At 44.9% G+C, this 26,053-nt stretch overlaps 1 protein-coding gene across 1 annotated transcript; it reads right to left on the reverse strand.

Annotated features, from left to right (window-relative positions):
* Positions 1-563: 563 nt before the first annotated feature.
* Positions 564-24,938, reverse strand: dbpa (D site albumin promoter binding protein a; the record flags this gene model as incomplete). The annotated part of the gene is made up of 5 exons (XM_080516362.1): positions 564-785; positions 2,391-2,647; positions 18,210-18,456; positions 20,489-20,760; positions 24,743-24,938. The coding sequence occupies 5 exons, from the start codon at positions 24,936-24,938 to the stop codon at positions 570-572; spliced, it is 1,188 nt and encodes a 395-aa protein (XP_080372488.1). The 3' UTR covers positions 564-569.
* Between the last annotated feature and the right edge of the window lie 1,115 nt (positions 24,939-26,053).

Here is a 26,053-nt window from a genome sequence, read left to right on the forward strand (position 1 = left end):
GTGAATCCGACAGCCTGTCTGAACTGGCCAGGGCGGCGGCGGCGGCGGCGCACTACCTGCGCAAACGCGGCGCGACACCGGGCGCAAGCACCACAGCACCGGGGGAGGGGGTTTGTCGTAAAAGCTGCCGAGGTGTCACAAGGGTGAAGATACAGTACGTCGTGCGGATTCAGCCGAGCAGCGAGAGTCAAACCGGCGGGGGGGTGGGGGGGTGGGGTGGTTGGATGGGGGGGTTGGAACAAAACAAAACAAAAAAAACCCAAACAAAACAACAACAAATAAAAGATGGCGTCGCTGTGCTCGCCTGGCACGACATCCTGAAGGAAAGTGCACCGATAAAAAAAAAAAACACTCTGGTGGTGTTTGCGCCCGGTGTCGCTCGGCGCTTACTGCAGATCTACGCCCGCCTCTCCCCCCTCGCCACTTCAACTAAAGTGCTGCTGTTGTTGGGTTGCCCTTCTCTCGCCTCCGCCTCCCCTCCCGCTCCCTCCCCCACCCCCCCACCCCCCCCACCACCACCACCCGCCCGCCCCCTTTCGCCTCCGTCTTCTTTTCGTCTTCTCGGGCCTTCACAAGTCTCCGTGCCGGCTCTCGTACTTGTTGAGGGTGTTCCTGCAGCGGCCCAGCTCTTTCCTCATGTCGGCCACCTCCTGGCGCAGCGCGGCGTTCTCCCGCTCCAGGAAGGCGGCGCGCACCGAGATCTGGTTCTCCTTCAGCCGCCGGGCGTCCCGCGAGCGCTTGGCCGCCTCGTTGTTCTTGACGCGCCGGCACCAGTACTTCTCGTCCTGTCGGTGGCGGAGGTCGTGGGAGGCGAGAAAAACAAAAGGAGAGGAAGAGCGCGGGATGAGAAGGGTCAGTTATGTGGAGAGAGAGAGAGGGAGAGAGAGAGAGAAGATGGCCGATGTGGAGAGAGGAGGAGAAGGAGGAAAGGAAGCAACAGCTGAATACTCATAACTACAGAACACCAAAACCACTCACAGGAAATTGAGACACAATTCTTCCACTTTTGTACCACAGCCACCAAAACACGCGGTCAGCAGAAGACCCTGTGGAGTCCGCATGTTCTTTTTTTTTTTTTTTATCTCGTATTTATCGGCGCATCCCTGATTTTAGTCGACGTGTGAACGCGTGGAGCTTCTCATCCCTGGTTTGCCCTTTGGAAGCGAAGTTCAACAAGTGTCACAGGACTTGATATGGACACTTGATCCTACTCTTCTGCAGTGCAGGATTACATTTCAATGAGACGAATGAGAATATGAGAACAAATGTATGTGTGACAGGCAGTAATGAGACTAACTGAAATGTTCTGCCGATTTCAAACTATTACGGTTTTGAGAATTGAGAATATAACCTGCATGAAGGACAAACCCACTGATACACTGGGACATCGCCTCTTGCCTTATTGCTTAAATACACAAATATTAACGCACACTGAAAGCTCAAACTCACACATATCGACACGTAAAGCAGGGAGGATTGACGGCCGAGCAGTGTGCTACACGGAACAAATAAATAAATGAAAACATTTCCTGCAGCCCCACAATATCCTGCAACTTTGTTTATTTCAGGCACGAAATAAGTTTGTCGGCATGAAAGTCTCGGGGGGGGGGGGGGGGGGGGGGGGAGAAGATTGGAAATAACTGACATGTTGTGTTAAACTTTTAGACTCACGAAGGCAAAAATATCTGAGGTCAAATTGAAAGTGAGACCTTGCAGAGATATCCATCTGAAAGATTCATGGCGGGAGAATTTGTGCACACCCGCCATGTTTGCGGAGCTTCTTTTTCCAGGGTAGAATCAACGCGCGCCCTGATATACGTTTTGAAACGTATCCCTAAATCAGCATCGGATTGTCGCGCGGTGAGAGCATCTCCAACTCTTGCTGGAGATCATTTCTTCCCCCCCCCCTCAACCTGCCTTCCAACGATTTATAAGATCCAGCAAGGTGAGCGCCTTCATCTCACCATAAATTACAAACGCCCGAGGAGCCGCAGCTGCTCCGCGCTTGAACTGTGAAAGCAGCAGCCATTGATCAGAGGGCTTCGCCTCGCGCAACGAGCCGAGCGCTCAAATATTTTAGGACTCTCGTCAGGAGGCATCGATAATAGTGGGCGTCTCGCTCATCCTGGGTTGTTTTTTTGGTTTTTTTCCGGGTGTCAGCGAGCCGCAGCCCTTTGTTATGATGGAGCTCCGGGTTGAAAAGTGAAACAAATCTAACTGGATGTGGAGGAAAAAAATGTGACCTCGATGAGGCCGCGAGGAGTTTTCAGCCCTTTCAAAGCTTTCAAGCCGAACTTAATGTTTTAGAAAGTGCCGCTTGTTCACGGTGGGCGGCGGCGAGGCCGGAGAGGAGTGCGGGGGACAGACGAGGATTGTGGGAGATGTAGTACCTTCTGCTCGTCGGGAACCAGCATCTTGCGAGCCTTCTTGATCATGGGCTGAGGCTTCAGCTCCTCGTCGCTGAAGCGGTGCCGCCGCGGGTCGAACGCCTCCTGACCCGGCACGCTGGACAGCGCCAGGTCCGCCGGGTCGGGGTCAAAGTTCACCATGATGTCACTGTTGCCGTTGGCGCCCGCTGCGGGAGGGCCGGGGGGGCCGGGGGGGCAGGTGGAGGAGGGTGAGGGGTCCTGGGGCACGGCCTGACCGCCTGGGAAGGAGGGGCAGAGAAAACAAAATGTTGGATGGTTACATATTAAAGAGAACGAAAGATTTAAAAAAAAAATGTAGTTAATTCAGGCTCATGTTTCCAGTGATGTATAATCGGTCCATTTGGATGCAATAAACACAGAATCAGCAGCTTGATTACTCATTTAACCATCCGGTCATCATCATCTGGTTTTATCTGTAGATTAGAGTCCATCTGCCCTCGGCGAGGACGCTCACATGTCACACTCAACTCAACTGTACAGAAGAACTGTGCAGAAGGAAGCAGCAAACAACAGACGCGTGGCGGCGGCTTCTCTCAGCTGGAATCGTGTGGATTCATCATTCCACTGGCCTCGGGGTCACATGTCAGTTTCTCAGGCTCCATCCACAGAGCATCGGGGCCTGGAGCGAGGCCCTCTGAGATGAGTTGACCATAAAGAGGATTACCCTACAGGCTGTGGACAATATGTTCACGTTTAAGTCTAAACTACAGGGCGGGGGGAGGGAACATGCGAGGTTGTTTGTTTTTTAAATTAAATAATAAATGCATTTGCTTTAAAACATCCACTCATCCCTGATGAATTAACTGTGGCTTTGGAACTAAAGTTGAATCCTTTAACAATCTCCTTTTAAAAATTTTACATTTTAAACCATCTGTGGTCCTTCTCTTCTTCAATCCCACACCGTTGCAGCAACAGGAATCCGCCACCAGGTGTCAGCAGTGAGCCAGAAAGACTCTACAGGGTGCACGAGTGGGATGAATTCAGGTTTTTTCTTTAACCCTTTGTGATGTGAAACAATGATTGCAGCTCCACAACCATTGTACTTGAACTGAAGTGAGCATATTCTGAGAAATAAGATAAATCACATCTCGTGTTCCTGTTTGTATTGATTACAGCGGATTTGAGAAGAGGTGGATTTTTCTTCTGTGAAGAGCACTGCCATAAAATCAACACTTGTGTTGCATAAGCACAATCATGGGTGTTAAAATCATAGCTGGAATGATGTGAAATAAGTGCCAGAATACCACGACTTGAAAGCTTCTCGATCCTGAATGTAAAATTCTTCCACTGAAGCTTTAACCTGCAGCTTTTCTGCTTTATTGTGACATTTCTCCCACTTTTTTTAATGTTCAAAAGACCCATATCTGGTCCTCCTTGGAAAAGAGGTATAAAATCACGAGTTGAGCAAGCATCCAGCACTGTTCAGACCTCCATAGTGGCAGCGTTTGTAAGGCGCTTTCTGCAGCTCTGGGCATTCTGCCACAGATTATAAATAACCACAAAGCTGGTGACCAATATCAACCAAAACAGTGGAGGAAAGACTATTATTTGAGCAAATAAAATAATAAATCTCAGTTTTCTGTAAGAAAAGGATTCATTACTACCTTTGAGAAAATCCCTCTTATTTAAAAGCAGGCATATTGACATGATTCATTGTGTTTGGCTGCATGAAGAAAACATCTTATGCTCAGCCTCTGCATCCTTTGTGCATTCAAAGCACTTCTTTTTTCTGGAAACATCAGTCCGAGCAGAAGGACTGACACTGATTTGCTACCCGGCCGCTGCTGCGAGCTGCCAGTCATTTTATTTTATGCACATCAGCCACAACAGCCCGACCGATTCCTCAACAGAGCTGTGGGAAATCAGTCTGACACTGCACGGCAGGCCGAGGGCCAAGCAGGCTGCGGTCAGAAATCCAGTTGAAAACACTGGAGCCGCACTGAGCGAGAAGGACGTGTGAACTCTGTGAATGGCGGTTTTCAGGTTTAAACTTGTGCTGAACTCTTGAGATGAAATCTTCTTAAATGCGTTTGATCGCTGGACCGCTTGTCGCTCCTCCGTGATTTGGATCCGATTACAAAAAAAAAAAAAAAACCCTCAAGGAGTGAAGGGAACTGACATTCACCCACATTTTTACACAATCTACTGAGCCAAAATATAAGTCGTGACCCGCGTTTAGTAGCTTCCTCCACTGACAGCGGTGCAGCTTTCCGACACTAACAAGGCTGAACGCGTGCAAATGGACTTCCTCAGTCACATTCACACATATAGTGGCGACAGCTTTCATGCAAGGTGTTTCGGGAAGATGTTTAGCTATAAAACTGTTCACGACAAAAGTGTGGAGCTCCAGTAAGTCACATCAGTGATTTGGAGGATCGCGCTTCATAGTCGAGATGTTAGTATTTCATAAAAAGAAAGATGCCGACATGCAGGCAGATATTAAACACGTGAGCTCATATTTATCTAAGGCGGCTAATGCTAATCGCAGCCGCTGTTAACACATGCTAATGTTGGTCTGAGTCACAGTAGTTCAGGGTAAATGAGGCACGCTTGCTCCAGTAAACAGGAGTTCTGTGAAATAGTAACTCCGGATAGCAATGCTATGTGTGTATTGACAGTGAAAAGAGTCCTCGTTCATCGCGGTTTGACAGTAAAGTGTCACTTTCTCCAGACCTGTGGGCCCACCAAGGCCCCCGGCGGAGGCCTCGTCCTCTCTGCACATGAGAGTCTGGAATCACGCAACCTTCAGTGTGACTCGGCTGCATCACACTGCACGTCGACGCTCGAGTGGAAAAGTTGAACGTTCTTGTATGTTTGGTTCTTCCTGTCCGCCCGCTGGCCAGCCGCAATCAAACCGCGGTTTGTAAACAGAAGTCACACGGGCCCGCAGATACGGAGGTTTGTTTACGGGGCGGCGTTGCGGCGACCCTTCAGAGTTTGACGTTTTGGCGCACGTGGACCAAACCAGATTTTTTTTTTTTAATTCCTCTTTCACTGAAAGAGGCTTCCATTTCCAGGCAGCTCGGTGGTATAATCTGGTGCGATCGCAGTTTAATACGGCCTCAACAACTGGAATAAATAAATATAGCGAAGAGATTCTTTACTCGTCAAACAATGACAGCAGGAGCCTGAAAAGTTCTCCAGTGATCTTTATGAAGGACGACGGGGAACAAATCTGTCGACCAGCTGACTTGAGGTTTGCAGCCGTGTGAGTCCACAAGTTGTGTGTGCGGCAGTGAGCTTCAACCACAGAATGACTGAAAGCCATGAAACTACATGTGATGGAACTTATTTTCATTGGCTTTGCGCCAACAATCCAGACTGTTAAAAAAAAAAGACTCTTTAACAGCTTTTCAACTAAAGTATGGTGCTCATGAACGCCAGCTGTCTCGTCTTTTTAGGACATTTAAAAAAAATATATCTACAAATGAATTCAAAACAATGCATGAATGGTTTAACAGCTTGATTCATTTTGACTACATGTTAGTGGTAAATGCTCCACAATTACAGCGTAAAATCAAAATGTTTATAATATTAGTCACCTGAATTTATATGACCAAAGGGTTTTTTTTTCCCATTTAATCTTGACACATCTTTGTAATCCGTCTAAGATCTGGACATCTTTCCAATATACTATAGATGTCTATACTGTCTACACCGTTTTTACAGGGTTGGTCTCAGCATTCATTACATGAATGTCAGATTTGACTCATTTGAAAACAGATGTTCCTGATTCAAATCAAAGATAGTATTAAAAACAAGGTAAATAAGACTGGGACAGGAGGCTGTCCAGTAAACACTGCTAAGACAAGAGACATCACGGGGTGGAGCTCGTCCAGGCGGGTACATGTTTGATCAGCAGTTCACAGATCACCAGACACACACATATATACATTCTATGTCTAATTCTAAACTCGAGTAGTGGGATTAGAGGATTCAGAGGCTCCCTGAGGCCCAGAAAGAACATGCAGACACCTAAACGAGACTGGAATCAGGAAGCAGGTTCCATGTAGCTTTAAAAAAAAAAAAAAAAAAAAAAAGCAACAACCACTACATGTGTGCATTTATGGGCCCTGCATCCATCAATCTCATCGTACAGCATATAATCTATGTGGCGCTTTTCACGTGCCGCCATACGTTCCCCTCTTTATCCCGTCTATACGTCCTCCGTCTGTTTGCCCGCCAAGCAGCCGCTCCATCCGATGAGCCTGATCTGCATCTCTGGCAGCTGGACGCACTGATCCTGGATAAGTCCGTCCAAAGCCTCGTCCTAATAACAACCATTTTGGGCAAAAAGTTGAAACTGATCCAAGAACACGGCTCTCGCTGCTGCTGCTGCTGCTGCTGGGTAAACAGCCGCCAAAGCGAGGCTTCGCCCCTGCTTCATTTCCTGTCTGAGAGCTGGAGACATTTGGAGGAAGCGGCCACCGGCTCGCACATTCTGTCCTCCGCGCTTTCATTAATTTCGCTCAGATTATGTGTTTCTCTCTCAGCCTGTCACTCACTTTTTTTTTTTTTCGGGCCGAGAGGCTGCAAACACCGGAGCGCAGCTCATGGCAGCGAACAAATCTCAGGCAGGAATCTGCAGACGGCAGAACCCAAGCTGCCGCACAAAACGTCTGATGGATTTGAAGGTCGTACACGGTGAAAAAGAAAAAAAAAAATCATGGATCAGATTTGGAGCGTTTATCTCTTATTCATGTTCTCCTTGAGCGAAGGCGTCCCGGCCCAAATCCTTCATTTGGAAACAGTGTAAAGTCTCCAGCAGAGGACGTGTTGATCATCTGAGGAGACGTGCCGATGCATTCCAATGATTTACTGAAACTTTGAACACGTCGCCAACACTTGTACGAGTCACGAAAAAATTAACATGCAACTACAGTTCCTTGTTGCAATGCATTGGGGAGACTTGAATGGCTACTGAGGTTAAAAAGTAGTGCAAATCCTTCACGAGTGACTTAAAATATGTTCTTGATTGCAGTTTGTGTGCTAAATGTAGCTTTAGGCCCCGTTTCCATGACACCTGAAAGGCTGCAACTGCGCATTTCGTAGCTAGTTCTTCTGCACATGCTCAGTAGCTGGACAATAAAAACGACGTTTGCCTCCAGAGTGTAACGACTCGCTGTCCGTATTCTCCTGGGCCTCGGTAGTTTTATATCTGACAGTCACCGTAACGTCCAATTCGATTGTCCGTGTTCTCCCATTGTTCATGTTTATAGCGTGTTGATAAGTCCACAGTAGTTTTGCAGTGTGTTGCTGCAACAAGCAGTGTTCTTCCCTGAGCTATAAGTCAAGTTCTGGATCGCATCCAGCCTTTGTTTTGCTGCAGCGCTTATACCATGCAAGGTAGTTTTGGGGCCGTCGTGGGCAGAGACGCCCACAGAGGCAGAAAATAGACGGGTTGAGGTTTTGAGAGTCAGGTGAGCAACTCTTCCTCTCGACTAATCTCCTGTTTGATCTAACTATACCTCCACTCGGGTCCACCTACACAGAAAAACCTGAATGCATCAAGCTCGCCGCAGCTCCCGCGGCGGGTCACGGCAGAGGCATTTTGGGAAATGTAGGAAACCGAAATCTCAAGTGCAAGTAGGCGAAAGAAAACACGGTGGCAGATGGAAGTGAGCACTTCAATTTAAAGTTTGCTCCCTCCCGTCTGTACGTCGGCTCGGGCTTCAGCAGGTTCTTATGTAATAAAAGGGAAACAATACAATTACCAGGAAGATTATAATTATGCAAATTATACAAGAATGGAGGTAACAATTAACATCTGCCATGATTACTGTAATTCAGCACTTTTGTTTACTTTTGCAGTGGGTTTTTTTTTTTTCATTTACGGTCAGTTTTCATTACAGTCAAATAATTGAAAGTTAAGTTGTAATTACTTGCAATGTTAAGTTGGAATCCACAGTCTGCAGCTGACAGAGAAACGGTTATTTTAATACAAAATTGTGACTCGATAAATATTATTGAGTCAAAAGTAGTTGATTTACTCGTGACTGATTACTATTGTAAAAGGAACAAAGTCTCTAAATCTTTTAAACGTGTAAACACTCGGGCAACATGAAAATATTACAACTATTATTAGTATTAATTATTTGATTATTTCTACTTCAGACCGCAGGAGTACAAGCTGATGTCCTGCAGCTCTACTCCCCGTGTGCTTCTACCAGCACTCGCACCAGAAACACGCTGCAGTAACATTGGCGTCAGAAGTCACAGGGCCGTATATCGTAGCGACGGCAGAAGTCTGAGCAGTATCTGTTGTAAAAGTGGGAGTAGCAGCAGTATTTACAGTAGACGTGGAACGCCGGCCAGCTGCAGTATTAAACCGTCACAGTGCTATATACAGCGCTGGTAGCAGTAATACGAGCATCACTATTAGCAGCAGTTCTCATGCCAGCCATCACAATGTCAACACGCAGAGATACTTGTCGTAATAAATAGTTTCAGCGGTGATGTTGGTACTGCGACCAGCAGCAAGTAATCAGATAAAGACTCAGTGACTCATTTCCTGCTCCGCGGTGGACGACACGGACTTGAACTGTGCGCTCTGCCAGCAGCTGCTCTTTTAATTCACAAACATGAGCCGGAAACACAATACAGACGTGGAATGCGATATAGGAAGTGTGTTACACAAAGACGGCTCCCCTCCCTGTAACGTAAACACTGAGACGGCTCCTCGGACTCCACTGGAAAACGTTCACAAAGCTACACTCATCTCTGACATTTATAACTATTCCAGTCCCAAGGCGCTATGTTTAGCCGTTTGTCTAAAATAGTCTGTTTTTAAATATTATTTACAAACAATATATTTAACCCCACCTCCCAAATTTTTTTTTATCATTTATGTTATTATTTATTATAACCTGTCATCTATGCTGTGATTAATTTTTAAATTGATGTAATATATACATATAAATATTTGGTGGCTCCATTGTTTTAAATGTTAGGTTTTGTTATTTTTGCCATTACAACTAGGTAAACAACTGGTACTGTTAAGTCCAGAATAGTTTATTTATATTATATATTACATTATTTCACAACAAATAGCCTCAATTTTAGTTAATTGAGTTGATATGTTATTTTAATATTATATTAATTTCATTTTTATGTTATTTTAATACATGTGTGTCCTATGATAGTGTATATTTTATTTTTAATTCTTTCTATGATCATTAAATTTTATTTATTACACTTTGATTATTATTTGATAATTATTTGATATTTGTTACTTATATGATTCTATTTATTTTTTATTGAATCAATTTCAGAATGTATTTTTATTCTATATTTAGGATTTTGCTTTTGTTTTGAATTATTGTATGTATAGTGTGCAGCAAACTGTATTGTTTATGCAATGAACAGTAAACTGTCTAAAGTGCTTCTTTGTATTAATTCTTATTATTGATTCTTGATTATTTTCCTTAAGATGAAGTTAGTATTTCAGGATATAACCAGACAAAGCACCATTGAACATTCGCCAAGTGTGTTTAAATATATATATATATATATATTTTTAATATAAAACATAAAACGTAATTTTCAAACTGGAATGTGTTGTTTTGGTGTTGCTGTATTTTCAGTCTACTGTCAGAGAGGGCCGTACACGCCCAGGCAGGCTCGGACCTGCTGCTGCTGCTGCACATAAAACAAACACTGAGACACGTGCACCGTCACATGAGAGTGCAAAACGCTGCGGAACACACACACACACACACACACACACACACACACACACACACACACACCAGGTGACACACCCCAGGAGTGTTGTTCCTAATGTCAACACACTGACTGGGAGTTATGTCACAGCAGTGTGGAGACAGTACTGCCCCCTCCACCCACCCCCCAACCCTTCCTCCTCCTCTTCCTCCTCCTCCTCTTCCTCCTCTTCCTCCTCCTCCTCCTCCTCCTCCTCCTCCTCGTCCACCTCCCCTTTCCAAATCGCTGCACAGGCTCTGCCAATGGTCAGATCACATTATGACACACTGACTGGGCCCCTGAGCACATGACACAGGGGGTGGGGGGCCTGGACGTGCAGCAACAGACCCCCACTCTGCTGGGGAGTTTTGCAGATTGAGAACAGCATCTGCACGTCTGTTGCTTCACGTTTTCCAGCAGACGCACACCGACAATGCTCTCCACAAAATGTTAACCGCAAAACACAATTGGATAGAGGACGGGTCAAAGGAGACCTGCTGGACGCCCCCCCCCCCCCCCCCCCCCAGGCTGAGCCACTCTTCAGAGATCGACGTATTCAAATATGGACACACAAAAAAAAAACCTGTGAAATAATTCAACATGTGATATTATAGTCAGATTATCAACTCGGGAAAATAAAATTACAGCCAGCAGAGGATCCATATTCCTTCATTGTTATCACTTTTTGACAGTATTCCTGTTGTGTTGGATCTCTTCAGCTGTTTTCACTAAACGGCTTCAGGCTGCTTTCACCGATCGCTCACAAGCGGCATGAGCCTGACCTGCTCACCTGCGACTGACTCAGATCACATGTTTGTGTGAACACAACAAACGACGGCCTGATTGTAAATTACAGCTATTTTTTTTGTGTGTGTGTGCATAAAACACAACAGCAGATATTTCGCGTGGTTTGATAGTTACTTCTCAACAAATAAGCCATTAGGTTCCATTTTGTTGTGCGAGTTGTTGAAAGTACTTGATTACAGTTATTAGTTACCTGAAATTGTGGAATTAGTTGCTAGTTATGTGAAAATATGAAGTACCTGGCTTCTCCTGTGTAATTTCTTTAATAATAATGATAATAATAATAATAATCTGTGCATGTCCAGGGTGCGATTACTCATGAAAGCAGAAGAATTAGTTGTTTTCCGGGTTCACTGAGTTGGAGGAAGATGCTCTATCGATGTTCCTGAGTGAGCAGCTCACAAACTTCAGTCGCCATAACTGAGTTACAAGATTTTGATCAGCAAGTTATTGCAAAGCGACTGTGACATCTTATAACCGGTTCCTCGCCACGCTGGCCACAAACACACAAACATCAGAGGAGATAATTGCAGCTTGGCTATGCTGCGGATCAGGCTCGTGATTCGAGGGAGTGTCGAGGGCGAATTGTCTAATAAGGTGACGGTAATCCTGAGTCTCCTGGAAGATTGTGACGCAGAACGCAAAACAAAAGCTGCGAAAGCTTCCCGGTCTGATTATTCTTCCCGGTTCACATTTGTGCGTTTCCGATCATAGGAAGGTCGTCTGGATCGTTCTTAAAATCCGTCCCTTTCTGCTCTGATGATGCAGCAGATAGACTCTACAGCCTGAAGGTGATTTTTCAGGTTTGTTTGGTTTTAAGTCAAACAGCAGGAGATAAATAATTCTTGGAGACTCTCATGTAGGGAGATGTTTTTTTTTTTTTTTTTTGGTCCCCTTATAAATCGGTTTCGAATTTCAATTAGGAGCCATCTCTTTTAATCACTAAAGTCTCCCTCTGTCACTCTCTCTCTCTCTTCTTTTTGCTTTATCCTCTGTGTTTATTGACTCTGTAATCTCCTCTGTTTCCTCCTCCCGCCTCTCCCTTCCCCTCTCGCTCTCTCGCTCTCTCTCTCTTTCTCTCTCGCTCCAATGCTTTCTGCAGCGGCACGTGACGTGGCGGCCGCACATGGCCCGAGCGTGTGAGAGACGGAGAGAGAGAGGGATTTCAAAACATGCAAAGCGAACTCTCTTGACTGAGCTCCTGCTCTGCCCCTCCAGCTCTCTCTCTCTCTCTCTCTCTCTCTCTCTCTCTCTCTCTCTCTCGCGCTCTCACTCTATCTCTGTGCAGTGTTACAGAGTGCAGAGTCAGTGTCTTGTTTAACCCTTCGCTCGCCAGGATTAATCACGGCCCTGAATGTTAAATCAGCGGCTGGCGGTGGCAGCACCCTGCGTTCCCCTCTCTTAAAGGAACAGGAGAGCAGCTCCCCTCGTCGACTGGCCTCCAATTCAAAAGCAGAGCTCCTCTTTGAACAGCCCCGCGCCGCTTCTACACTCTTTATCTCCATCTGAGGCTGACTTGCTGACGTTTATGTTATTCTTATAAGAATAAAACGTCACAGAAAAAAACAAACAAAAACTAGTGAATCATGAACGGAGCTCTCGCCCTTGTGGCATTTATGTTTGGAGAGAAATCTCCAAAAACGTAGTTGTTTACATATTATTTTTAAATATTTTGCCATTGTCGGCCCAAAGCATCGGTTTTGGTTAGTTGCCGGTGTCGCGCTGGTCAGTACGTCATGTCAAACGTCATTTCTATTGGTTAGTTAGTTGATGTTGGCCGTCCTTGATGTCGGTGAACCGTTCTCACAGTGCAACGTAGGACCATCGATTTAGAGCCAAGACCAAAGATATCACCACCGTTCTCTATATCGCCACCGTTCTCTCACCACTGTAATCTTCAGTCTGAGTGTCGCAGACGTTAATGCGTCTCAGATCAGTCGAGGTGTTGTTTTCCGAGTGATATTTCCGATTCAGCACAGAATGAATCTCAAATCCTCGTTTGATATTTATCAGGATGTTATGCAAGCTATATGGAAAGAATTTAAAAGATATTTAAAGTTACTCTGCAAGTTTAGAATATACTTCCCATGAAATATATTACTTCTGAGAATGCAAACACACCAAAACAAGACCATTTCAAAGTCAATATATTTACAAAGAAACCAGAATTTGTCGCCCCCAAACGGTATTTATGTTTCGCTAGCTGACGTCATCCTCGGAAACTCAAGCAAAAATATCAACTTCTGACCGATTCAGCCCGAACAAAAGCCAGACCTTCTCAAAGATAGAGTACTGAAGCCACAAGAATCGTCTTAAATGTTGTGACCGTTGATAATTTTTCCAGTGCCAATAGGGATCGCTCAAGATCAGAGTGTACAAATAGGATCTTGTGACACGATACAGAAGATGTCAACAAACCAGGGGATTTTAAGTTTAAAGAGGAATTTTCCTTCAGAAAGGTGTTGACAACATGTTAGAGACGAACATCAACAACTAATACTGGCTCCTACATTTGGATTCTGCTATCAAAGACGGAAACACCAACAAGGACTGCAGAACAATTTACACAGAGGAATTATACTCATCCCTTCAATTTTGATCACTTTATTTATTTATTTATAAAGCTGGCGCCCAGCTGTCCAGTCAGCGTTCACGCCTCTGGACTGTTTAGCTGTAAAATACCTCCGTAGGGAGGAAAATACTGGGAGACAGCGACAGACCTGAAAGTGAAGATAATTCCCATGCCATATTTCAGTGTTAAAGCCTGTCAGTAAAAAAGTAAAACTGTGAAGCGAGTTGGACAGCTCAGCCTCAGAGAAGAAGAAATTCAGATTCAGATTCAGATTTCATCTTTTTCACATGTCAGACGTTCTCCTTAGAGAGTCAAGAGCTCAAGTTTCTTTATCCAAACTCTCCAACGCGGTGTAAACACCGCGGTTTGACGGTCGATCGTCATTAAAGAACATCTTTATAAAAGCAGAGGAAAAAACAGTGCAGCAGATGCTTTGGCGTCGCGGTTCAATGAGTTCATGCATCCTCCAGCAGGCGCGGGCTCGTGGGAATCTCAGATTAAAAGTCTGTTATTTTTTTGTTTTTTTTTACGAGGAAGGATTTGGACATGAGTGGAATGACCTGGAAGTGTCGTCTGGAGCCGCAGTCTGGTCTGAACCACGAAGCTGAGGTGAGTCACCATCGTTCTCTTGGAAACAAAGGGGGGGATGCTGCACCTCCACACAGTCTGACTTCCATAGTTTAAACTTATAGCCGACGGCTTTAACTTCTCTTACGAAACGATTATCGTGAAATCAGTTAGTAACTTTAAGTGTCAATCGGTTGTTTCCTGATACTTTAGTCCAAACAACAGAGCTGCTGTCTCTCTCTGTCCTGTTTACTGAGCACGCTGTTAGCATTAGCATTAGAACCGTCCGGAGCTTCTATCCCCAGCAAAAACCGCAGCTCTGTTGCTTTTTCACTGAACTCCTGTTTGCTGGTGCTCAAGTCAATACATTGTGAAGAAGTAACTGTAATCTAATTATGGATTTTCAGCTGCAATACAGATTCTGACAAAGAGAGAAGTGGGTCACATAATAAATTCATATCAACGGCCAATTTAAAGACGCGTGTTGCCACTTTATGTCAAGTGTTTACTACTCTGGTTACTATTTACTTGTTTCCAAAAGCTCAACACTTCCTCAGAACAGGAAACTTCTTTGAGTTGTTTAGTAATAAATACTACAGATAATCTGCGTGAAAGTCTTTGCTGAAATACATATTAAACACATGAGAGACGCTTCTTCATCTATTTTTTTTTTTCTTTAGAAGGCGAAGTGGTTTAGCTGCCACAAGAGGTTTACGCTCACTGTAAAATGTGGTGAAACTGTGGTGATCGGGGTTTGTTATAGTCGTGAGAATTTAGCGGATGTCGGTCAAAAGCAAAAAGAGAGGGTTGTGTTCACATCGGGGGAGTTTTGAGGGACATAATAGCTTCAGTGGAGGGTTTTTTTTTTACGACAAAAGGTGAATATTTGTGTAAACCACGAGTGGCGATCCGCTGTTTTAAACATGAAGTCTTTATCTCCTTCACCCACTCCAACTAGGAAGCTTAATTCATGTCTTCACAAATGTGAATATGCATGATTTGCAGCATTTTAAAGAACAGTTGGAAATAAATAGAACCACAGCTGCCTCCCTACTTTTTTTTTTATTTTCCCTCCCTCTGAGCTGTTCTCTTTTCTTTTTTTCTTTTTTTTATCCAGAATGAATTAAAATCAAAGTAAAACATGTGCATGTGGATGAGATTATTATTTCCAGTCTATTTTCCATCTATTCTATTTCTCTGCTTCTCTCTCTCTCTCTCTCTGCAGCTCTGTAGTAACACTTCAGCTCCACAACGACCTGAGGGATTTCTGGCTGGATGCATCATGCTCAACCCAGTCACGTGTTTATAATTCAGAATAAAGAGCACACACATGCACGCGCGCACTCACACACACACACACACACAGAGTCAGATGAAAGCATGTTCATATTAAAGCCTACATACTTGCATGCAAATGTGGAAACAAAGAGGACGCTCTCATATGCACGTTGGAAGTTCAGCACACTGCACGCACACATATAAAGAAACACACACACACACACACATTGATGAGGTGTATTCATAGGCACTCATGGAAGCACTCAGGGCAGATATAAAGACAGCAGAGGTATTCTCTTCTCTGTTAGCAGCAGCTCTATCTTTCTATCGTGGCTAAAATCCCTCGGCTGCCTCCCGCTCCGAGTCTCATTTTTTTTTTTTTTTTTCCTAACAGCTCTTCTTCACGCTCCTCTACAGCTCATTTTCCCTGCAAAGCATCTCCTCTCCTATTTGTTTATGACTCGGAATGAGAAACCAAACACAATGTCCCGGGAACATCAGTCAGGATGGGATCCTGCTGAGCTCTCCTTCGCTCTCCCTGGTTTTCCTTCGTCTCAGAATTCCTCATGCGGAGCAGTCGGTCGTCCAACAAGCAGACGTCACTCAAAGTGACCAGCAAGAAAACAGGAAAAGGGGCAGATACCTCACAGTGCTGCAGTTTGGTGTAAATCAAACTGAAGGATATTATTTCAAAATCTCATGGATGAAATGTGTGGCACTGAGATGTGTCAACAAAAACACAAAACATATATCTGGTGTTGTTATACTGCGATTGACATCAATAATGTTGTTTCACATAAAAAATTAAAAAAAATCTGGCATATATCTACCACATTTACAATGTTTATACATGCTCACGTGGACAGTCCTATCGTATAAAACTGTATCTAATCTTTATGAATTAGATAATGTTTTATCACATCGTGATGTGTCATATAATATACATCTGAACGAGATTGTATGATATCAAATAACATCACAACATATCAAAGTGTACTGCAACCAGAAGTTGCAGCCTACTTGTACTTTGTCCCTCGAGCAACTAAAAGAGATCATTCAAGCATCTGTATCTATTGTCATGATACGTTCTCCTCCTAAAAATATCCAAACGTGAGTTCCTGCCACAGTTCCAGTGAAATGACCAAATGCACTTTGTTATAACAAGTCTGTTTACAATGGAGCACTTTGGGTAAGAAGACCAATATTAAAAAAAACAACAACAACAACAACTTATAGGCAAACTAAAATGTCATAGTTATGATTCCATCATGTTTTTTCTGCCTGCAAGTGGCTTGAACTTCAGCGGCTGCAGGTTTTTACAGCATTATCAACCAACACTCAGAGAACAGACTCGATTCATGTGCACAAACACTGAATTCAAGCCAAAGCTCTCCAGTCAACATTTAACACCACAGATGCAACAAGGCTGGCAGCAGCGTTTGCAGATATATTTGGAAACATGGAGTGGTATGCACTGTGAACACCCAGACTGGTTTTTATTTAAATACAATTAAACATTCATCCGTCTTCTATACCAGCGACATGCCACCTGGGTTTGCCGGAAGCTCAGAGATGGGCGGCTGACAGGAAACACCTTAAGAGCTCAAAAGTCCATCACATGGCAAATAATCACACGCACATGCACACACTCTCACCTACAGGCAATTCAAAGTCACCAATTGTGCAGATAAAGGAACTGGAGACTCACGCAGAAGCGGAACACACAAAGAGAAAGAGCCAACGTCCAGAATCGAAGCACGGTGTCGGAAAGGTTTGCTCTCTTTCTCTTCGTCTGCACACTTCCTTTAAATGTCGGTATGAAGGTTGAACATTCGCAGAGACACAAGGCCAGTCTGTCGCCGATAAATCAACACAAATTTAGCTGCAATGATTCACCAGATCGCTCCGACGACAAAAAAAATGAGCATGGCCGTCAGCAATATAAAGACGACTTTTGTGGTTTTCAATTCGTCCGATTCTGAAGTTGTCAGGCTTGTAAAAAAAAAAATCTCCAAAAGACAATAGATAAATAAATGAATTGAAGAAAGACAAGACAAAAAGGCTCGTCTGATGTTCTGGCACTTCTGGTTCACATCAAAAAGCCGCTCAGAGGAAACAATAAATTATGAATATACAAGGGAGGAGAACAGCGAGCTGAGGAGGGCCGGAGAGCAGGGGACTGTCAGACACTTATCGCAGCGAGACGTAATTAAAAAAAAAAACTTCCAGTCCGGTTATTGTTGGGAGGCACAGAGTGGTTGAACCGTGTTGGTTGATGAAATGGATTGTGGGCCTGCGTCCTCATTAGTGCCACATTGCATCAGAGCCTTTGTACGTCGGGCTTGGCGGAGAAGTTTGAGGCGGCGCAGAAACGTCGCCGCTCTCGTGCGAGGGACGCCTGTTCTAATCTGGAGACTTTTTCTTTCTGCGACTTTGTTTCCAGCATCTTCAAGAGGTGACAATTATTAAAAATATCTCTTCCCCACAGCAGAATTCTGCTTACAGATGAAGACTTTCCAATGTGTAACTGTATTGGTTTTGTTTTTTTTTGTAAAATATCAAATGAAACCAGGAGCACCTGATCTGCGGTTTGTTCTCCAATCGGCCTGAAATACAATTAACTTATTGTAGCTGATCGTTTTCTCTCCTGTTCTGCCTTTGATTTTAAAAGACAGACTATTAAACTTTCCCAGACCTACAATGGCATCATTTTCTATGTTTTGATTGGTTGATAGTATAGAACCCAAGAGGGATTTTGGGTCAATTGAAACACAAGCGGGTAAGAGCAACCTCGTCACTTGCAGGAAGTTGCCAAATTAACATTTGAAGTCAGCCGGTCATAGTTGGTGGTCACTCACCATGGAGACACTCCGGTCCTCCAATCACGCCTTGCTGCTGCTCCTGCTGCTGCTGCTGCGGCTGCTGCGGCTGCTGCGGCTGAGGGGGCAGTGGCGGCGGCGGCGGTGGCTGCGGCTGCACGGTCTCCAGTCCCAGCAGCGAGGACGAGGAGGATGAAGATGACATGGAGGAGGAAGAGGAGGAGCAGGGCGGAGGAGAGGACGGAGGACACTGGGAGCTCTGGTTGGGCACCGCAGACTGGGAGCTCTGTGGAGACGACAGAAACACCCGGAAAAAAGATCCCGCGGTTCATTTCAACCAAATAAACCTTTAAATGAGACATTTGTTGTTTTTTTTTATTTCCTCACAAGGATAAAAGGTTATAAGGTCATAGTCGGGGGATCGGAGGAGGATAACATTGCAAACAGAAGTGTCGTGACGCTGGCAGCGTGTCGTCGCATTTATTTTTAGACAGTCGTGAACCTTTCGCTCCTGGCGATTACATTTAGGCTTAAAAAACTCACATTGCAACGTCTCACTAAAGAAGATTATGTGGTTTAATGCTGAGTAAAACACACAAGAGACAAGCAAATACTTTCTGCATGTTCCCAGTGGTTCCCAATGGTGGTGAAGGCTGTCTATATGGTGAATTTACTACCTTTGCCCTATTGGCCACATTCGTTTTCAATGGCCCCCCAAATAAGTATATATATTTCAATTTACACCTAAATGTGTATATTGGTTCCTATTGGCCCCAATCCTTTTCTCTCCTGTCCCTTTAGCCCAACAGGATTTTTTATTTTTTTTTATTTCCACAATCACTTGTGCTTGGTCAAGTGGAACGGTTGAAGTTTTTACAAGTACCTCAACAGGACTAAGCTGTATTTGGCACTATACATATTTGAAATTGAATTAAATTGAATTAAATGAGAACACATTGGTTCCATTTTGCCCCCATTAGCGCCTCATCAAAGATAAATGCCTGCTTCATCCCACTGGTCATATTAGTTCAGATTATTTTAATACAGTGGTTTGGATTGCTCTATATGAAGATACCGTCTTTATGAGAGTATTGGTTGTTTTCAATGGGCTCTATACTAAATAGAACTTTGTTCCCATGAGCACTGGTTTTTATTTCCAACTGGTTATCATTGGTGACTATTATCTCATACTGTCTATGAATAAACTAAGACAAAATGTGGATTTTACATGTTTTTATGTGCTTTGGTCAATTTCTAAGCGACACAGTAAAAAAAAAAAAAAAAAAAAAACTTTTTCTGGCGCTTCGCATTTGTCTTAAATCTGTTGGAGTCTAGTTTTAATGCATCACTAGTTTCTGGAAGTGCTGAACAGACGCTCCAAAAAAGAAGAGCTGATGCGATGTAATCCGCGATGTATTTATGGTTCAGTCCTCCCGTTAAAAGAGGCCGGGCCGTGGCCGCGTGCAGCCGCCGGCGGCGCCGAGCAGCTGCAGCTACAGCTGCTCCACCTGGATGTGGCGGCTGACGCCGTGGCTGCGATGAGGCTCCATCAGCCAAGGAAACACTGTCGTCCCACGTGGGATTTGATCTCGCAACACTTTAGCGACAGCAGATGTTGCTACCCAAAAAACACCGCCGGAGCTGGATTCGGCGACGTCGAGATTTTAACCCGAACGAGCAAGAAGAATCTGCAAAAGGTAGCGACGCCGGGCGAAAACTGGAAGTGGGTTTTGTTGAGGCGGTGGAGCAAGTCTTTCTGTCGGGCGCCACAAAAAAAAAAAAAAACAGGATTCTACAAGGAAATGTGTCACTTGTGTTTTGTTCAGTGGTTCACACATATTTGTGTCTTTAATCTGCAATAATATTACACCTGTTTAGCAGCGGCTGAAGCCATGGTTTCTTTTACTCAAAACACCACTTTGGCTATTTTGTTTTAAATATTATGTTAAATTTAAAGTGCTTCCACTGATGGCATCCAACCATCATGTTGGAAAATACATACATAACACTTTATAAATGATTCTATAGGGGAAGACAATGTGGGTAGCAACAAATCAAAAACCACAATGAAACCCTCGAGAAATCATACAAAACATTGGTCACAATATTTTATATGACCTCATACAAGCTTTGCTTGTGTTTCTAAAATCAGTGTCGAATTGGAAGACATTGTTGTAAACAGATGTTTGGATCCATGATATAGATGAAAAATTATAGTTTTGTTTTGGTGTTTTATAAACAGAAAGGTTCGTCAGTAGTTCAAAGTGTTTCGGTGAAGTGAAGACGTTCCGGTACTCTACACAGGCCGTGGCTCTGACCTGCGAGGGGATCTGTGCGCTGGCGGAGCTGGGCCCGTTGCTGTGCATGCCCATCCCGTTCTCCGTCAGGAACTCCTCCAGGTCCATGTACTGCAGCTGGAACAGGCCTCCGTCGCACGGCAGCGTCCTTTCCCACAGCAGCGGGCCCAGGAAGGCCGACTGGGAGTTGGGCCGCAGTGCGCCGGAGCCCGGGGTGCCTCCGCCCACGCCGGCCGGACCGCCGCCGCTGCCGCCCATAGAGTCTTCATCGGAGTCCACCGGCTTGTCTTTGTCTGGCGAGGAAGACCATCGAAGACAGATAAGTGGAATTTTCGGGCCCATATATGCAGCCGCTTACTGTCACACAGAACGATTATCGTCCCGACCTTGAGTATGTGGGACCCGGGTTAGAATTCATTAATAGCTCATTTGCCTTTATGACATTTAGGACCAAAGGTTGGACACGTTTTCGAAAATATAAAGTCTTTATTCACTGCCTATTGCTTTTTCAAATCCGAACGAAAGCGCCTCGCCGCTCTGCTTTCATGAGAAATCTCACCAACAACGTTCAGTAACAGGTTGGATTTCCCTCCGAAAGCCCTTCAGCAAGGCACTAAGTGCACCGTTGACTTCTTTAGCTCCTCCTCTCCTCTCTGACACTTTCTTAAAACTTCTAATCTGTCCATTTCCGACAAATTCCCACCAGGAGGCGACTCATTCACGGAAATATCTGACGTACGTGAATCCCCAGAATTTCTTCCAGGTGTGATCTGAGTTTTGTTTTTACACTGGCTTAATTCAAAACATACAGCCCGGCAAAGAGCGGACGGTCTGCCTGCGCTCGTGTCCAGAGTCTGCTGTAAAGCACTTTGGTCACAATCATTAAAAGGCATCTATAAATAAAGTTACGTTGAGTGACCCTGTGCTGTGCTGTGTCCGATGGAAAGATAGATACGGACCTCAGGCATCAATAAACCATCACGAGGAGAAAAGTAAAACAACAACAAAAAACAAAAAAGGAAACCCTGCAAATTAAGCAGGGACCTCATTTAACTGAAGCCGGAACAAGAGTGAAAGCTTTGTACCGAGATCCTCTGGTAATATTATTCTAAGAAATTACACTGCCAAAAGCGCATATTAAATAAGTGGCACACTGAATAATAAAATCCAATGAAATAGTAATAAAAGAGCATATTTAACTGAACTGGGAGGAGGAGAGTGACGGGGATTGGTGGCTAAGCTACAGGAACTGAGGGAGGCTGGAAACTCAATTTTAAAGAGATTTTTAAAAATAATGTAAAGGCAGAGAGATTACAGCAGGAGAAGCGACAGCGGATGTAATCTCTTTGTTATCGTCGTCTGCCGCGTCCTTCTCGTCGGTCTGATGCGTTGGATGACTTACTGAGAATGACCTGAAACAATCTGGCCTCCGAATTACTCTCGGAAAGAGAAAACCACAGGATGGACGTTAACAGATCGTCTCGCAAACAAAAGAGATGCGCTTCCGCTCTGAGCAAACGAAAGGCAACAAGTTCACAACATTAATCTGAAGAAATGGATGCAAAGCTGCAAAACTACTTATTGCTTAAACTTATTACTTATTACACACGGAGGACTTTTTGTTGTACTTTGAATGTAGACACCAATCATTAAAATGAGTTCTGAGATATGGTTCATATTTTGTTAAATGGCAAGTTTCCACAAATTCGCAGCAAGAGATTTTTGAGATTTCAGACTCAACTCAAATAATAAAAAAACAAAACAAAGCCTTTCTCCAACTCCCTCATCATCTTAATGCGTAAAAGTTGTGCAAACTTATCATTTTTAGCCAAGATATCCTCAAGTTGTTCGTTTGACGTCCTAATAATTCTAAACAACGAGTTATTCCAACGCATCTTCTTTCATTTTGAAAGATTTTATGCTTCACAGAACAAAAATAGTGATGCAACCGTATCTCTTGATCCTGATTCATGTGTTTATCAAAGCGCTTTTCTTTTTTTTTATAGCATGCGCTTTTTATTATCATAGTGTCTCTTTTTTCATCTTTATCTTGCAGAATTTAGTTTACATTGTCAATGTTCAATGTTTTTCTTGATCATATCTTTAGGTCATCCATTTTAAATGTGCCTCTTTTGATCTTTAGTTGCAACATTTTCTATATTTTCATCTCATATCAACAGATTTTCTGTTGATTATAAAGGAAATCGGGGAGTGGGGGGGGGGTGGAGAAAAGACAAGCTGGAAGCAGCAGAGAACATTCAGGGTGGATGGGAGGAATAAGTGGAAGTGACAAAGCTTAATCACAGTGACGATGACACTTTGAACTGAAGTGGACGAGTCATTAAAGTCTGACAGGGTGAAGGGACACAGGAAGGGGAGGGGGGGGGGCACCGCTGTGGGAAAGCAGCAGAAGGACAGATGATCCATGCAAATTGTGAGAGGGATGCACGAGAGGTGAGATTTACAAGAGGAGAGAGAGAGACGAATGCAAATAAACGGCTTTGGGAAAGGAGCCCGGGAGCTGGGAGCGTTACTGTAAAAGATGAGACGGAGAGGAGGAAGACGAGGCCTGAGAAAATGTAAATGAGCAGAGGGACCGGGGTGGCGGAGGGTGGAAGACGGACCGATTTGACAGGAGGAGAGCAAGACGGGGAAGTGTGAGAGGAAGAACTCAAAGATGTGTGAGATAAAGGCAGAGAGAGCAAGAGAGAACGAGAGAGAGAGAGCGAGAGAGAGAGAGGAGTGGGTGTTTTTGAAGGCGTCAAACAAAGCTAGCCAGGAGAGAGAGAGGGTTTTTTTCTTCTTCTTTTTTAAAAATTTTAAATAGAAAGAAGAGCTGCTGTTTCCCTCGTGCACCAAGAACTCGGGGGGGGGGGGGGGGGGGGGGGGTCCAGAGAGCATCCCATGCACAATCGTCGCCTTTACGCCCCTGAACGCATCACCTATCATTAGGAGAATACTGCATGTGCTCGTCGGGCGCTGACAGCGAGGCGAGTCGAGGCCTGTGAGCTGATTTCTCACTCTGTGGAGAGACTGTCAGCTGTGCTCACCATCATCATCTCCTCTTCCTCCTCCTCATCCTCCTCCTCCTCCTTCTCATGCACATAAAAAAAAAAACCCTCCAGAGAGAAGGATAATAAAATAAATTTTTTAAAGCTGCAGTTCCACCATTAAGCCACCAGGGGCCGCCACTCTGCAGGGAGGAGCTGGACAGTGCTACTTCTTTGTTTTTTTTCGCTCACTGTGTTTTGCCGGACTTGCGAGGACCGACGTGAGGCCACCTGCTGTTCTTGTGAGGACATTTTGAAATGTGTGGTTCAGATAAAACGGAATTTATTAGCGTGTGTGCGTGTAAGGAGAAGCAGCCTGGTCAATATTTGCCACGGCAGCTGGCGCATGGGAAACAATTCAAGCCCACTCAGAAACCTTCACTTCAACAGAGGCAGGAGATTCGTCGCAGTTTTATGTCGGCTTATTTTGTCCCCCGTCGCCTAATTTCACGACCGAATCCAAGAGCAAAAAAACAAAAAAAAAACGGGAGAAACATCCTGAAGGCGGGTTGAAGTGAAAACACCGTGCATGCGAGCGTGTTTGGAAGACCAGTGTCTGTCTTTTACAATCACACCTACCCACTCAGTCACATGTACACACACACACACACACACACACACACACACACACACACACACACACACACACACACACACACACACACACACACACACACACACACACACACACACACACACACACACACACACACACACACACACACACACACACACACACACACACACGCAGGAATAATAATAGTCATGTTGCTGCAATTTCTGCAAACATCACTCGAGCAGGGCTGCAACTGTTGACGTTTAAATGTCAGAAAAATGGAAAAAGGCTCCATTAGAAAAAAAAAAACCCAACCAACAACATGCATAGTTCAAGATGACAGCAATGTGCCATAATGTGACATTTACACATTAGGAGACACGCGATGTCAGGGTTTTTCTTAAAGTACTGGCCTCGTTTATTGTCATAACTGATTCACACTTCATGTCATGTCGTTTATCTTGTTGGATTTCAGGTAAACACGATGTTTCTCAAGAGCCTCTGTGTTGATTCGATCTTTGAGGTATTTCCCTTTAAGAAGTTGCAGGCCTATTGGACCCCTGTCTCTTTCTCTCTTGTCTCTGTCTCTCTCTCTGTGTGTCTCCACCTCTCCCTCGCTGTCACAACACACGCGCACACTTGCACATGCTCACGTGCACACACTCTCACCTTTCATCTCGCAGCAGTCCTTGGGGCCTCTCTGGTCGGCCTTGATTGGCAGCTGGAGGAGGGACTTCAGGTTGGTCATGGAGGTCAGGTGTCCTCCTTGGGGGGCGCTTCCGGTTGGGTTGGTGGCCCCGAATTGGGGGCTGGTGGCCCCGGCAGGCAGATCCGGAGGCAGGAGCTGGGTGAGGGGCCTTGACATAACTTCCAGGGGGCCGAGGAGGGGGAGTGGGTGGGGGGGGGAGGGGGGGGCGGGGTGAGGAGGAAGGGGGGGTAGGCGGAGTGTGGAGCAACCTGCAACACTTTTAAGTTCAAGATCAAAATAATCCACTTAGCGACGCTAATTGACAGGCGAGCCGTCAAAAAGGTGCACGGGCAGGTGACGGCGGGTTGCGCGTGCTGTGCGCGCTCACGAGCTCCACCTGATGTTCCGCTTGTCCGCGGGTCCCATGAAAGAAAGAAAAAATGAGAAACGAAATAAAAGATGTAAAAAAAAAAAAAAAAAAATGGAAAGGGAAGAATTTATCTCCAAAATGGCCCCATGTCTGATGGAGTGCAGTTCATCCTCTGAGCTTCAGGAGTTCCTCTTGAAACAAACTCACTCCGGATCACTCCTTTCTGAGATGTAGCCCTTGGTCCGGTCCGGTCCGGCTCGGCTCGGTTGATCGACAGCGGGGATTATAATCCGGTGACAGCCAGAAATTAAATCAAAAGCAGAAATAAAAGCGACCGTGTGTTCGTCCCATGCAATGAGTGGAGGGAGAGAGAGGGAGAGGATTAGAAATAGATTGTTACCGCGGCGATGTGGGAAAGTCTCCCCGAACACAAGAGCAAGAAAAATATCAAGAGAAAACAAAAACTGGAGGGTGAATATGAGAAGATGAAGGAAATAAAGAGATCCCCGTGGAAAAAATAATAATATCCAATAGTATGAGAGGCAGATAGATGGGACTGATGGCGCCCTCCCTCCCTCCTTTTCTCAGCCTCTCTCTCTTTCTCTCGCTCTCTCTCTCTCTCAGTCAGCTGGAACCAACACGGGCCGCACGTGTGACGTCACTGCTCACGGGGAAAGGCGCTTGGGGGCGTGGATCATTTGCATATTTGAGCCCCGCCCACCACCACGCGCGGCCCTCCCTCTCCTGCGAGCCGCTGATTTGCCTTCACGGCGCGCGAGAAAGCGTCGGAGTTATGAGTTTTCAACAGTTTTGATCCGCTTGTGCACACACACACACACACACACACACACACACATACACACACTATGTGTTATTAATAATACTTTGAGTTTCTCGCCATTTTTAAAAAGTGGCAGATATT

The sequence above is a fragment of the Blennius ocellaris genome (assembly GCF_963422515.1).
Source record: "Blennius ocellaris genome assembly, chromosome: 20".
Lineage (NCBI taxonomy): Eukaryota > Metazoa > Chordata > Actinopteri > Blenniiformes > Blenniidae > Blennius > Blennius ocellaris.